This window comes from Pristiophorus japonicus, chromosome 13 (assembly GCF_044704955.1).
Source record: "Pristiophorus japonicus isolate sPriJap1 chromosome 13, sPriJap1.hap1, whole genome shotgun sequence".
NCBI lineage: Eukaryota > Metazoa > Chordata > Chondrichthyes > Pristiophoridae > Pristiophorus > Pristiophorus japonicus.
In genome coordinates, this window is record NC_091989.1 from 122,154,500 (window position 1) to 122,170,783 (window position 16,284).

The window sequence follows — 16,284 nt, forward strand, 5'->3', positions numbered from 1 at the left end:
ATTATCAACCACACAGCCAATTTTAGTATCATCTGCAAACTTCTTAATCATACCCCCTATGTTCAAGTCTAGATTATTGATGTATATCACAAAAAGCAAGGGACCTAGTACTGAGCCCTGTAGAACACCACTGGAAACATCCTTCCAGTTACAAAAACACTCATCAACCATTACTCTTTGCTTCCTGCCTCTGAGCCAATTTTGGATCCAACTTGCCACTTTGCCCTGGATCCCTGTTATTGATAAAATCTAAAGGGGCAGACCCACTACTGGGTGCTGGGATTCTTCCCACGCAGTTCAGATAACCTCAGAACCCAATGTCCCGATCGACAGGGTGGTCCTGGCTGGAAAGGAAGTGGAAATCTTACCAGTGCTCCGTGCTGATGAGCAGCGTGTTTTTTGTAGCACATTACCTCCAACAGTACCCCTGTGCTGTGCACGCTTGGTGGCTCCCAAGCCTTGTGTGTTGCCAACGTGTAACTCTTTGGACTTAGTTTAGTTGGGCGAGTGCTGCATGAGCGGAAACCCTACCTTTGTGTAGACTTTTCAATAGCTGACCCCGCAAAAAAAATCACAGCTATTGTAATTTAATGTAACGATCCCTGTTAGCCCAAACAAAAGCGCAATACAGGGCAGTACATTTGACGCCCGTTGGTGAAGGGAGTGGTGTCCCTTTAACAATAACTCTTCCCCACTGGGTCGAGTCGCTGTCCCAGCGCCTGCGCTCTGCCGGCTCGGCGGCGCCTTTAAGGTGAAGTTGTCGATTTCGTCATTGCAGCCGGAGTGGGGGGAGAAAGAGGAGGAGGAGGTGGTGGCTGCAGCGCTGCTCCTGGCTGTGATCTGGACACACCGAGGCATCGCAGCAAGGACTCAATCCGAGCCGCCAGCCTGAGCCTTCCGCCAGAAGTTTTGGCTATCTGCAGCTCGGGAGTCGGACTGCAGGCAGCAGAGTGTCTGCAAAAGACGGGGGGGCAGACTGACAGAAGAAGGGGAGGAGAAGAAAGAGGGAAAGCGAGTGGAAATTAACCAGGGCGCAGTTTGTTTGGCGCGGTGCATCAGTTTCAGTGTCAGCGATTGCAAGCGGTTGTCATTGAGCGGCCGGGGCTGAGAATACAAATCTGCAGTTGTTCACCTCCCACTCTCCCCCAAAAAAGCTGCAAGTTGAACAGACAGAGGGTGACAATCCTTGCCGGAAGAGGGAGAAAGGGATATGGGATCCAGCTGATCGCCTTCGGGAAAAATCAGGCAGTCATCCTAACAGGGGGAAACTGGTGTGAAACTGACACACACTCCGCAAAAACAGAGAATCACCTGGCAATCGGGCAGAGAAACAGCAGGAGATGTCTGTGCCGGTAAGTACGCCTCGGATTGAACACTGCAAAGTCCTGGTCACTTCCTGGATGTATATATCTTGGTGCAGTAAAACCCAGACTCGCTGGCTACCATAAAGGATCATGGATGATTTGGGGTTTCTCCAAACTGGAATCTCTGCTGGGTGTTTTTTTTTAATGCAGCAGAAGTGCGGAGTGTTGTGCGGAGTGTTAGTTAGCGCGGGGCTGTTTGAATGGACACAGCGGGTCCGCGCACTGCACCCTCCTGTGTGTGTGTGTGTGTGTGTGGGTGGGTGGGTGGGGGGAGCCCGGGCCCCAGCGGGGCTGGGACGCCGATCCGCCTCCTGCTGCCACTCCGAGGGGCGGGCGAGGGGTTGACACGTCCATTCTACCGCAGGCTGGTGGACCAGATGAAAACATCTGCCAGTTGCTATTTTGCTCCTTTCTTTGGGGGCGGGGACAGTGCTTTATTTTACTCAGACTTTCTCCTGCAGACTATTTGCAACTGTAAAAGAAACAGCTTTGTATTCATCTATTATTATAATGAGTGTTGCCATTTAAGCCTGCGTGGTACCGCTACAGATGCAGTATTTTCTGGCAAAGCATCCTCCTGAAGTGGTAGAATCGCTGTAATATATGCAGGAATCTCTCTGTTTCTGATAGTTAAAGTGTTTTTGGCAAACCTTTTTCATTTGTTTACAAACACACAGTGCAAGAATACGAATTGTGTATAGATGTTCAGAGTAGTGCGGGAATGTGACACTTCACAGGTATCATCCCTGCGGTGAGCATTACAATCTTTTTTCCTCTGATTCTGTTCTCCTCCAAACAACAAAAGAGAAACATTTAGCCAAACACTTTCCCTATGAACACAGTGTTTTCGAACTTTTCCACAGGGGGATCCCTTGGAAATATTGACATGTTCCCAGAGATCCTCTGCCTATTAGTATCAAAAACTCAAAGGGAAATTGCTGTCATTAGAACACCGTAACAGAAACAGTGTGCGAGAAAGTGAGCAAATACAGAAACATCTAATGCGATAGGAGTAGGAGTAGGCCATTCAGCCACACGAGCCTGCTCCACCATTCAGTTAGACCAAGGCTGATCTGTACTTTAACTCCATTTACCCACCTTGAGGTCAACTGGTCGAGTCCAGTTTTTAAAAAAATTATTCTGGGGATATGGGCATCACTAGCAAGGCCAGCATTTATTGCCCACCCACAGTTGGTGGTGGGCCTTCTTGAACCGCAGCAGGCCATGTTGCGAAGATACTCTCACTGTGCTGTTAAGTAGGGAGTTTCGGGATTTTGATCCAGTGACAATAAAAGAACAGCGATTATATGCCGCTGTCAGGATGGTGTGTGACTTGGAGGGGAGCTTGCAGGTGATGATGTTGCCATGCACCTGCTGCCCTTGTCCTTTTAGATGGTGGAGGTTGTGATAACCTACATTTTAATGACTTAACATGCACCCACACACAAATTTAAAAACTGACTTGAAACTTGTCTCTGCACAACACAAAGTTAATTTTCTGTTGCTTAATAGGATGGAAATTAGGTCCAATCTTTGGATTGCACAAATAGCAATTGGGATTGCAGCACATGATGTGAGCCTACGTTATAATTACAGTAACTAGATCAAAATGACCATTTGAATGGTTTCACTTTGCTGCTCTTTTTCAGGATGTGCTGGTAGAAGGACAGAATGAGACTTCTTACTAATGTGTGAGACACAGCCTTGGGATCACAGCTGCAATGGGTTTAACATAGAACTATGCGGTGGCCCTGCACTGCTAGTACTCATCGAATAACAGGGTTGTTGAAGTAGCTAAATGGTACTCTTACAATAATTATAGAGTGTCTCAGGGAACAGGATGGGATTCCAGAAGGCGGTTCCTGATGTTGCATTTGACAGTTTTAGATCGGTGCATCTCACTGAAACTGAAACGGAATGAAGTTCACCAATTTCAAGAAACTGAGCGCAGAATTGAATTAAGACACAGGTTTTGCTCACAGGGTTTGACTGTTTCCATGTCTCCGAGTAATGACTCAGCATCCGTGCAGAGCTGATATACTCACTCTTCTCTTACTTTTATAAATGAAAACTATACCTCTTGGTAGAATTAATGCTATTGTGGGCCATGGCAAATCACCCGCTGCCAGTGTGAGATGATGCTCCCACACTGCTAGAAAGTACAATTTAAAAAAAAAAATTTTATAAATTAAATTAGTGATAGTGACCACTGTTGGAGCTCTCTAGTACTTTATGAAAAATGAAGTAGATCATTAATAGAAACACACGCTGTTGGGGAAGATGAATAAAATACATATGAGTCCATGAAAAACAGTGATGCAAGTATATATTGTGTACAAAGACGGCACAGTTCAAATTGTTCCACTCCTCGGTACCAATATCAGATTGACTGCTTTATATCAGCTCATCATTGCACTGTTGGAGAGCTAGTAAGGATTTGCTGTGCATTATTACTAGAAACCTTCTGATACTGAATGGGACGGTAATCAGAGGATGCAGATGGTTTGGAATGGACTGCCTGAAAGAGTGGTGGAAACGTTCAATAATAACTTTCAAAATGAAATTGGATATAAACTTTAAAAGGAAACATTTTCGGGGCTGCGGGGAATGAGCAGGGGAGTGGGACTAATTGGACAGCTCTACCAAACAGCCGGCAGAGGCGTGCTGGGCCGAATGGCCTCCATCTATGCTATAAGATTCTATGATGGGTAATAACGGGCACATGTGATAGATTGGGAAACTGGGAATGTCAGGACACAACTGGTTTGCCACTGTAATGCTTCAGACTGTAGTGAGGTTATTTTTTTGGACTGTGTCCTGTGTTGCAATCTTATGCACAAGTTAACTTTAGACTCTGAACTTTTGCGTGTGTGTTTATTTTTCTCTACAAAAGACATTAACAGAATTTTAATTGCATGAAGAATACTGTTCACATTTTTAAAAACTGGCTAGTACTATTTGAAACTTTCAAAATAAAACATTTAAAGTCTGTAATATAGGAGCTTTCCAAAGGCTGATTTGGTGAGGGCACTGCTTAATGTTGGACTGAGTCATACAGACAAAGAAGGTCCTATGTCTCCGGTTTGATCCATGTGCTGAATTAGCTGCTCTCAGCCACACAGCAGTAGTGGAAGTAAATCAGCCAGGGGTTCCTGCTCCTGATCAATATGCTCAAAGTGGATGTGAATGGATGTCAGGTGAAAAAGAAAGACTTGCATTCACAAAGCGACGTTCATGGTCTTGGGAGGACGCAAAGCGCTTTACAATCAATGAAGTCGCTTTGAAGTGTAGTTACTGTTGTAATGTAGGAAACACGACAGCCAAATTGCTCACAGCAAGCTCTCACAAACAATAATGCAATAATGAGCAGATTATCTGTTTTTAAGTATTGGTTGAAGGATAAATGTTGGCCAGGACACTGGGAGAACTTACCTGCTCTTTGAATAATGCCATGGGTCTTTTACATCCAACTGAGTGGGCAGTCGGGGCCTTGATTCAACTGCTCCCTCAGTACTGCACTGGACTGTTAGCCTAGATTATGTGCAAATTAACACGTTATATTTCTTCTATGCTACTCTTGTGGGGAGACATCGGAAAGAGATTTATAATAAGGAAAAAAAAGGAATAGACTGGTTTTGGCATGGATGTGATGTCACCGATGGTAAAATAAGGCACTCATTACCGAAGCTCACTCATGAAGTATGGCCACTTAGCTTAAGGAAATGTGGCACAAGTTCACTGCCTTCAACAGGGGAGGTAAGAGGAGAAAGATGGGAGGAATAAAAAGCAAGATAGCTTGCATTTATGTAGCGCCTTTCACGGCCTCAGGATGTCCCAAAGCACTTTACAGCCAATTAATTACTTTTGAAATGTCGTCACTGTTGTCATGTAGAAAACGCGGCAGCCAATTTGCTCACAGCAAGATTGCTCAAATAAGTGAGATAAATGACAAGCTCATCTGCTTTCGGCGTTTAGAATGCCACGGGTAATACATCTGTTGATATAATGAAGATTGTGTAAATCAGAGAGTGTCACAGCAGGAGCGGCTATGCTGTACTGACAATTGTGAGTTAATAATGAGCAAAGTTGGATGAAATTGTTTGGGAAAACGACTTTTCTGAATTGTCGGCAGCAATAAATTCCTGTATCTCAATGTGACAGAATCATTTAGATCACAGCATATAAACATTCACAGACAGTGCTGGATTGTACACTGAGTGCCATAGGCTCAGTAAAACTATTGCATGCCCATTGATGTGGTTACATAGCTCCAGTAAAGGAAATCTGTGATGATATCTAACGAAACGCGAAGCGTAAAGTCAGAGATGAGGCAGCGATTCAGGAGAAAGGAAATACGGTTTAGATCTTTATCTTGCATCATAACATTGCCAGAACTGGCCGCCAGTTCCACTGCGTGCAAAAATCCAATCTTCGGACTTAATGCGCTGCTGATTGGTTGAGGCCCTGTTGTTTGGGAGCTGGTGCCCATCACAATTCGAAGCGCTGGTTTCTGTCTCTTTGCTTTATTAGACCTGGATAGCTGTCATATCCCATCTCTCCTATGTTGTCCCTGCACATATTGCTTGACCTGTTACAGTATCAGATAACCAGCATCACGGTACTCTTTGGGTTCCTTGCTGCTATACAGTATTTCATTCCAATCCTCTTGATAAATCGGTAACACTCTGGCTCTGTGACATTACAGACCGAGTAACAGGATGAGGAACGGTGGGTGTAATCCCTTGCTGATGTCCCATGTCTGTGCTCTTTACTCTGTGCCTTGTGTGTTTGAGGTACACAGCGTAGGGTAAAATGGCTGGTGAAACGGCCAAGACGTGCAGTGACCAAAAACAATAGTTTGCTGTGGATCAATAGACTGTGCCTGAAACCTTTTAGAAACAAATCAAAGCTGATTTACTGCAGAAATCCCGCGTGCTCTGGTCGAGAGCTGAAACGGTAACTCTGTTTTTCTCGCCACAGATGCTGCCTGACCCGCTGAGATTTCCAGCATTTTCTGTTTTTATTTCAGGTTTCAGCATCCGCAGTACTTTGCGTGTGTGGTGTAACGTTAGATGCCGGTTTAGCCATGTGTGGAAAACGCAGGTAATTTTTCCCGAGCTTCCACTGAGGGCTAAGTATTACAGCTGTGCCTTAACATGATTTTGAATCACTCAAGAAAGAAACGTTTGTTTGGTGAGAGAGTTGAACCGTCGTTTAGAAACACTAATACACTTTCTGGGTGTGAAAGTATTATTCCTATCTGTGTCATTTCACATTCAATATACGTGCTGCCTCTTTGCATGGGAGAGCTGGGACATAACAGCTCTCTAGAGCTAATCCAGCAATATATTGAATGTGAAATGGCTCAGATAGGAGTAATGTTTTCACATCCAGGAAGTGTATTAGTGTTTCTAACCAAGGGTTTAACCCTTTAATCATGGTAATGCCTTGATTTCTGCCTGCTACAAGGAGCTCTGAATACCTATCGGCAGGCGATAGTTTCGAGGCAGTCACACGGTTACCGCAGAGCGGTTTGTAATCTGTTATTGGGTTTGATCAAAAATTGTATTGATCCTTCTACCATTACTGCTTATTGTACCTAGTGATTCATTAAACCTCCTGCCCTAAGCTAAGAGCTTCACTGTGGAGGGCTCCTGTCCCTCGTTGGTTGCGTTTGAAATGTTTAAAGATTTTTATTTGTGGCATATTTTAAATGTTTTCATGTGTTTTCTCTAACGAGCTTCAAGAACAAAACGCATGCTTTTTGTAGGTTTAGAACATGGAAGGCGGTGCTCGGTATATTTATTTAGCAATCCAAACTTGCCACAATTGACAATTACTTCTGTGTCATTAGTTCTTTCACCTGACACGCTGTGCTCAAATGACGCGGTGATAAAACAATCCCAAGTGGCTGTGTGCGTGTGATTGCTTTCCGCAGTAGGCCTCTACATATAACCCGAAATCTCCCACTTATTCCGGTTCTGACCAAAGCTCATCGATCTGAAACGTTAACTCTGTTTCTCCCTCCACAGATGCTGCCTGACCTGCTGAGTATTTCCAGCATTTTCTGTTTTTATTTCAGAGTGCCAGCATCCAAAGTATTTTGCTTTTGTCCTGTTTATAATACATCCGTCTATACTCTAATGTAAAGGACGCTGCTATGGTTTCCCGGTTTAATGGAGAAATCACTTCGAGGCCCTTTCCAAAAATAGGCCGCTTGTTGAAACTCCCCCGCCACCCGGCTTGCTTCCTAAAGATGGCATCAGGCACCAGAGAAAATTGCTGCATTTCAGATCAACTATCTGCAGTCCTTTGTGTTAAAGTGCGACCTTTCCTTGAATGACCCACATTTTTGGGTCAAGTACTATATGCTCCAGTTCACCAGGTCTACATAAGCTCTGTGACGTTGGTTCCTCGCACCAGGGAATAGCTCTGCTACTCCATACTAAAAATACCAGCTTCAGTGCGATGGTTCTGTGCAACTTGTTCATTAATTGTTAACTGATTAGATACGTATTGTTAAAGACCCATTCCTTAGTTGTTCACATTGACCTACTGTGGCTTGCCCTGAATTTGAATGTGGTGTTCCACATACTGATAAGACACATATCAAGGTTGAAAAATCTCGAGGGGCTGAATGGCCTACTCTTGTACCTATATTCCTATGATCTCATCCAAGGCAACAAAAGGGGCTCTATGATATTTTTTGTCTGTGTCGGATATTCTCACTCACTCTCTCCTCTTGTACATGGGGCTGCAGGATGGTGCCCAGCAGTGTGGGATCATGCTGCACCCTCCCTTCTTCCCTTTAAAAATTACCTTCCCTTCACTTAGCAACCGTTCCTCTCAGAATGGGAATAGACCTCAGATTTCTTTTAAAAGGTCCCGGTCCGAATCTCTGATGTGCAGCACAATGACATCTAGGCTGACAGGCAGAGTGTGAGCAACACTCCTCACACCTTGAATATTGTGTACAGTTTTGGTCTCCCAATCTGAGGAAGGACATTCTTGCTATTGAGGGAGTGCAGCGAAGGTTCGCCAGACTAATTCACCAGATAGGATGGCAGGACTGACGTATGAAGAAAGACTGGATCGACTAGGCTTATATTCACTGGAATTTAGAAGAATGAGAGGGGATCTCATAGAAACATATAAAATTCTGACGGGATTGGACAGGTTAGATGCAGGAAGAATGTTCCCGATGTTGGGGAAGTCCAAAACCAGGGGTCACAGTCTAAGGATAAGGAGTAAGCCATTTAGGACCAAGGTGAGGAGAAACATCTTCACTCAGAGAATTGTGAACCTGTGGAATTCTCTAACACAGAAAGTTTTTGAGGCCAGTTCGTTAGATATATTCAAAGGGGAGTTAGATGTGGCCCTTACGGCTAAAGGGATCAAAGGGTATGGAGAGAAAGCAGGAATGGGGTACTGAAGCATGATCAGCCATGATGATCTTGAATGGTGGTGCAGGCTCGAAGGGCTGAATGGCCTACTCCTGCACCTATTTTCTATGTTAACTCGGCCCAGCAAATTCCCCATTTTAATATTTGATACATAATGGATTTAATTGCATGTTTAGGGCTGGAACTGCATTTTGCTGAAGGCTATACTATTGAACAACAAACAAGCTTGTGGACTCCTGCAGCTTTCAATCTGCTTTCATTTGCTCTGATGCTGCAAAAAGAAATATGACATATAAAACTGAACAAGCAGTTCACTTCTTAAAGCAAATATTTAGTATTTCCAATATTAATATTTCCATTTTGCATAGTGGGTTTAGACACGCAATCAAAAATCAGCAATAGAGATTCTGCTGTGCAGTCAAGCTTTGAGAATCCTCTTATTACAAGAAGGTGGTAAGACAAGTTGAGAAGGCTGTTTAAAAAAAGCATATGGGATCCTTGGCTTTATTAATGAGGCGTAGAATACAAAAGCAAGCGAGTCATGCTGAACCATTATAACTCACTGGTCAGACCTTAGTTAGAGTATTGTCTTCAATTCTGGGCACCACACTTTAGGAACGATGTCAAAACCTTAGAGAGGATGCAGAGCAGATTTACTAGAATGATACCAGGGATGAGGGACTTCAGTTAAGTGGAGAGATTGGAGAAACTGGGGTTGTTCTCCCTAGAGCAGAGAAGGTTAAGGAGAGATTTAATAGATGTGTTTAGAATTATGAAAGGTTTTAATAAATTAGATAGATGTTTACTGGAGGGTCGATATGCAGAGGACACAGATTTAGGATAATTAACAAAAGAATCAGAGGGAATGAGAATTTTTTTCATGCAGTGAGTTGTTATGATCTGGAATACACTGCCTGAAAGGGTAGTAGAAGCAGATTCAATAGTAACTTTTAAAAACGAATTGGATGTATACTTGAAACGGAAACATTTGCAGGGGTGTGGGGAAAGCAGGGCATTGGGACTAATTGGATAGTTCTTTCAAAGAGCCATACAGGGCTGACTGGCCTCCTTCTGTGCTATAAGATTCTATGATGTGGTATGAGGCATCACCATTGCCAGCTTTAAGGTGTATGGTAACTGCGATAAAGTGAACTGAGATAAATTTCACAAGGATTTCAGAAAGATTCATATGTTTACCATCTCTTTCAATTGCTGCCAATTGGAGTGTATAAATATATATAATTAATAATGTTATTTCTCTTCCCCCATCACTTTCTTTTAAGTGGAAAGAAATTCTGGATTATCACTGGAACACTCAGCCAAATTGTCAAACTGTTTTCAGGCACAGTGTATTAATGACATGGTAATAGTTTTTGTTGTTTACTTTGAGAAGGAATGGAATTCAATAACATCAAATTCTTGGGCCCAAATGAGGTTTTCTGATCCCTTGACCTTTCTCTTGCATTCAAGTTAGCTGCTGCCAGTCCCCAAAGGTAGCAGAATAATCCTGTCATTTTCTAATGGTTATTTAGTTACTTGTTGGTTTGATTTGAAGAACTGATTTTTGGATGCTTCACTTAGAAACAGTACAGCCGACTACAGCTGACACTTCAGGGAAGAACAAAGATAGAATCAATGAAAAGTTCTAAGAGATTCCATATGGAGGGGCACCCGGCAGCTTTAATTTGACATCGCTGATGGTAACGAGCTTTTCTTTTTAAATTGATGTCGGAAAGAATGTGCTGTAATTTGCCAGGGAATGTTGCGGGATTGTTTTCAGTGAAAAATAGATGGGCATCGGCACGCTAGCTGCTGCCTGCAAGTAGCCTGTCGAACAATGGCAAGTATTGGAAGCTAGATCTGAGGACGGAAAATGTAAAGCTTTCTGAAGAAGCAGTTTAACATATGTTCCTTGTTAAAGTATCTTGAAAGGGCAATTTATTTTGCCCGTGGAAGATGCGGCCCTTAAACTGCAAATAGACTGCTGCATACTGCACAAAAGGGCTACAGCCTCTTCCATTTGTTCCATTCACTAAAATGAGTTGACGTGAGTATAAAGTGGGGAAACACCGCTGCGCACTCGCCTCTAAGAAACATAGAAATTAGATGCAGGAATAGGCCATTCGGCCCTTCGAGCCTGCACCACCATTCAATATGATCATGGCTGATCACACAACTTTACTACCCCATTCCTGCTTTCTCTCCATACCCCTTGCTCCCTTTAGCCATAAGGGCCACATCAAACTCCCTTTTGAATATATCCAACGAACTGGCCTCAACAACTTTCTGTGGTAGAGAATGCCACAGGTTCAAAATTCTCTGAGTGAAGAAGTTTCTCCTCATCTTGGTCCTAAATGGCTTACCCCTTATCCTTAGACTGTGACCCCTGGTTCTGGACTTCCCCAACATCGGGAACATTCTTCCTGCATCTAACCTGTCCAATCCCATCAGAATTTTATATGTTTCTATGAGATACCCTCTCATTCTTCTAAATTCTAGTGAATATAAGCCTAGTCGATCCAGTCTTTCTTCATAAGTCAGTCCTGCCAGCCTGGGAATCAGTCCGGTGAACCTTCGCTGCACTCCCTCAGTAGCAAGAATGTCCTTCCTCAGATTAGGAGACCAAAACTGTACACAGTATTCAAGGTGTGGCCTCACCCAGGCCCTGTACAACTGCAGTAAGACCCCCTGCTCCTATACTCAATTCCTCTCGCTATGAAGGCCAACATGCCATTTGCCTTCTTCACCGCCTGCTGAACCTGCATGCCACCTTTCAATGACTGATGTACCATGACATCCAGGTCTCGTTGCACCTCCCCTTTTCCTAATCTGTCACCATTGAGATAATATTCTGCCTTCCTGTTTTTGCCACCAAAGTAGATAACCTCACATTTAACTAGATTATACTGCATCTGCCATGCATTTGCCCACTCACCTAACCTGTCCAAGTCACCCTGCAGCCTCTTAGCTCACACTGCCACCCAGCTTAGTGTCATCTGCACTAAGAGATATTACATTCAATTCCTTCGTCTAAATCATTAATGTATATTGTAAATAGCTTGGGTCCCAGCACTGAACCTTGCGGTACCCCACTAGTCACTGCCCACCATTCTGAAAAGGACCCATTAATTCCTACTCTGTGCTTCCTGTCTGCCAACCAGTTCTCTATCCACGTCAATACATTACCCCCAATACCATGTGCTTTAATTTTGCACACTAATCTCTTGTGTGGGGCCTTGTCAAAAGTCTTTTGAAAGTCCAAATACACCACATCAACTGGTTCTCTCTTGTCCACTCTACTAGTTACATCCTCAAAAAATTCCAGAAGATTTGTCAAGCACGATTTCCCTTTCATAAATCCATGTTGACTTGGACCGATCCTATCACTGCTTTCTAAAGGCGCTGCTATTACATCTTTTATAATTGATTTCAACATTTTCCCCACTACCGATGTCAGGCTAACAGGTCTATAATTTCCTGTTTTCTCTGTCCCTTCTTTTTTAAAAAGTGGGGTTACATTAGCTACCCTCCAATCCATAGGAACTGATCCAGAGTCTATAGAATGTTAGAAAATGACCACCAATGCATCATTTATTTCTAGGGCCACTTCCTTAAGTACTCTGGGATGCAGACTATCAGGCCCTGGGGATTTATCGGCCTTCAATCCCATCAATTTTCCTAAAACAATTTCCTGACTATAAAGGATTTCCTTCAGTTCCTCCTTCTCACTAGACCCTCGGTCCCCTAGTATTCACAAAAGATGGGTGAACGGAGAAAAGTGTACTCCTGAAGGCTGTGTGGTGGCTGGTGTGCAATGGCCACCGCACGTTAAAACAATTCACGCACAGGCATTTTCCACTGTTTAAAATGAGTTCATCAGTCACCTGAGTACTCATTTTTAGTGTAGAAGCAAGTCATCCTTGACCCCGAGTGATTGCCTATGATGACTCCTGAAGGCATCTCATTCGATGCCTTTGGTTTTAATCCGTCTTTTGTATAAACCGAGGCCCCGTCTGCTCCCTCAAGTAGATGTAAAAGATCCGATGGCACTATTTGGAAGAAGAGCAGGGAAGTTATCCCTGGTGACCTGGCCAATATTTATCCCCTAATAAACATAACAAAAAATAACAGATTATCTGGTCATTATCACATTGCTGTTTGTGGGAGTTTGCTGTACGCAAATTGGCTGCCACATTTCCCACATTGCAGCAGTGACTGCACTCCAAAAGTACTTCATTGGCTGTAAAGTGAGGTGGTCGTTAAAGGCGCTATATAAATCCAAGTCTTTCTTTCTTTAGATTACCGCATTAAATCCCTTTGGAAGAATTTTTATAAGAGTTGCTAGATAATAAAAGAGCATGGTCCATCTAGTTGTGAGGCTAGGGATCTTTTCTCTAGAAAGGAGAAGATTGAGATGTAACTTGATAGCGGTTTTTTTAAATTATGAAGGGGCTTGATCAGGTAGATGTAGAGAAAAGGTTTCCATTTGTGGGGGAATCCAAAACTAGGGGTCATAAATATAAGATAATCACTAATAAATCCAATAAGGAAATCGATAGAAACTTCTTTACCCAGAGAGTGATGAAAATGTGGAACTCACTGCCACATGGAGGCGCATTGCATAGATACATTTAAGGGGAAGCTAGATAAGTACATGAGGGAGAAAGGACTAGAAGGGTATGGTGATAGGGTGAGATAAAGTAAGGTGGGAGGCGGTTCATGTGGAACATAAACACTAGCATAGACCTGTTGGCCAAATGGCCTGTTTCTGTGCTGTAAATTATAAGTAGTTCGCCTTCTACCATCCTCATGGTTGTATACTACAACACTAATAGAGTCATTGACTAATCATAGCAATCAACCTCTATCAATCCGTCTAAACAGACCCAGAGACGAGGTGAGGAAAACTCCAGCGGTGGAAAGCTTTGGGAACCATAGGTCCAAAATTACCTGTTCCTCCCAAGCCTGCTACACTTACCACATGTCATGTCTCAAATTACTCATCTACCATATCCCAAAATGTAATTTCATGATAGAAATCTATCTAATTTACATTTGAATGAATCATTACAATCTGCTAGTATCGCTGAGGTTCCAGCCAGGCCGTCATGGAAGCCACTGCTGCAAAGCTACAAACGCAGCCTCTGAAATTCTGGTTTTCCAGAGGAATTGCAAACTGACACAGATTAGTAGGGGGAGCAAATTTGACAAACTTGAAAAAAGTGCTTTTCTTTCTGTCCAATTCTGTTGATGTTAGAGGGTGTTTAGTTGCAGTTTAAGTTATCATTGTGGGACTGCTACACATCCAGTTCTTGTTAGTGTTCATCTTATTACTGTATTAATTGCTACCACCCGGGATTCTGAGCGCCAGTCGGCAGAGATATGAACAACACACATATATAGAAAAGCTCATCGCTCTCCTCTCAAATCCTTGCTGTGTTACGGCCTCTGTAGTGTGCATTGTTCCTTAAAATATATTGAAAGTTAGCAGCTCCCTGCCATTTCTGTTTTCCTTTTTACTAACCTGGATGTCACAGGGCAGCATGCGTTGATTGACTCACACTCATGATTAGGTCAAAGGTAGCAGTACTAGCTTTGACGCTCATTGACTAGGCTCACACATGGTGACTGGCCAGCTAGGCAAGGTAGTGCAGGGCCAAGAGTGTCTGATGTAACATATCTCCGCATAAGTCAGGAGGGGAGAGTAGCAAACTGCAGGGGAGGGGATGAGGCATTCATAGCACTAACCAGGGCATCAAACAGGAAATTAGGGGTGCATGCAATAAAGGTGTAGCAGTTATAATGGGTGACTTTAATATGCACATAGATTGGGCTAGTCAAACTGGAAGCAATACAGTGGAGGAGGATTTCCTGGAGTGCATAAGGAATGGTTTTCTAGACCAATATGTTGAGGAACCAACTAGGGGGGAGGCCATCTTAGACTGGGTGTTGTGTAATGAGAGAGGATTAATTAGCAATCTCATTGTACGAGGCCCCTTGGGGAAGAGTGACCATAATATGGTGGAATTCTGCATTAGGATGGAGAATGAAACAGTAAATTCAGAGACCATGGTCCAGAACTTAAAGAAGGGTAACTTTGAAGGTATGAGGCGTGAATTGGCTAGGATAGATTGGCGAATGATACTTATGGGGTTGACTGTGGATGGGCAATGGCAGACATTTAGAGACCGCATGGATGAATTATAACAATTGTACATTCCTGTCTGGCGTAAAAATAAAAAAGGGAAGGTGGCTCAACCGTGGCTATCTAGGGAAATCAGGGATAGTATTAAAGCCAAGGAAGTGGCATACAAATTGGCCAGAAATAGCAGCGAACCTGGGGACTGGGAGAAATTTAGAACTCAGCAGAGGAGGACAAAGGGTTTGATTAGGGCAGGGAAAATGGAGTACGAGAAGAAGCTTGCAGGGAACATTAAGGCGGATTGCAAAAGTTTCTATAGGTATGTAAAGAGAAAAAGGGTAGTAAAGACAAACGTAGGTCCCCTGCAGTCAGAATCAGGGGAAGTCATAACGGGGAACAAAGAAATGGCAGACCAATTGAACAAGTACTTTGGTTCGGTATTCACTAAGGAGGATACAAACAACCTTCCGGATATAAAAGGGGTCAGAGGGTCTAGTAAGGAGGAGGAACTGAGGGAAATCTTTATTAGTCGGGAAATTGTGTTGGGGAAATTGATGGGATTGAAGGCCGATAAATCCCCAGGGCCTGATGGACTGCATCCCAGAGTACTTAAGGAGGTGGCCTTGGAAATAGCGGATGCATTGACAGTCATTTTCCAACATTCCATTGACTCTGGATCAGTTCCTATGGAGTGGAGGGTAGCCAATGTAACCCCACTTTTTAAAAAAGGAGGGAGAGAGAAAACAGGGAATTATAGACCGGTCAGCCTGACCTCAGTAGTGGGTAAAATGATGGAATCAATTATTAAGGATGTCATAGCAGTGCATCTGGAAAATGGTGACATGATAGGTCCAAGTCAGCATGGATTTGTGAAAGGGAAATCATGCTTGACAAATCTTCTGGAATTTTTTGAGGATGTTTCCAGTAAAGTGGACAAAGGAGAACCAGTTGATGTGGTATATTTGGACTTTCAGAAGGCTTTCGACAAGGTCCCACACAAGAGATTAATGTGCAAAGTTAAAGCACATGGGATTGGGGGTAGTGTGCTGACTTGGATTGAGAACTGGTTGTCAGACAGGAAGCAAAGAGTAGGAGTAAACGGGTACTTTTCAGAATGGCAGGCAGTGACTAGTGGGGTGCCGCAAGGTTCTGTGCTGGGGCCCCAGCTGTTTACATTGTACATTAATGATTTAGACGAGGGGATTAAATGCAGTATCTCCAAATTTGCGGATGACACTAAGTTGGGTGGCAGTGTGAGCTGCGAGGAGGATGCTATTAGGCTGCAGAGTGACTTGGATAGGTTAGGTGAGTGGGCAAATGCATGGCAGATGAAGTATAATGTGGATAAATGTGAGGTTATCCACTTTGGTGGTAA

The 16,284-nt window shown here is 43.4% G+C and overlaps 1 protein-coding gene across 1 annotated transcript in view; it reads left to right on the plus strand.

Moving 5' to 3' along the window:
* Window positions 1-812: 812 nt before the first annotated feature.
* bcar1 (BCAR1 scaffold protein, Cas family member) overlaps window positions 813-16,284 on the plus strand; it is a 258,951-nt gene continuing 243,479 nt past the window's right edge. The window contains exon 1 of the mRNA XM_070897976.1: window positions 813-1,352. Within this exon, the coding sequence (XP_070754077.1) occupies window positions 1,341-1,352 (12 nt within the window). The 5' untranslated portion in view covers window positions 813-1,340. The remainder of the gene's footprint in view (window positions 1,353-16,284) is intronic.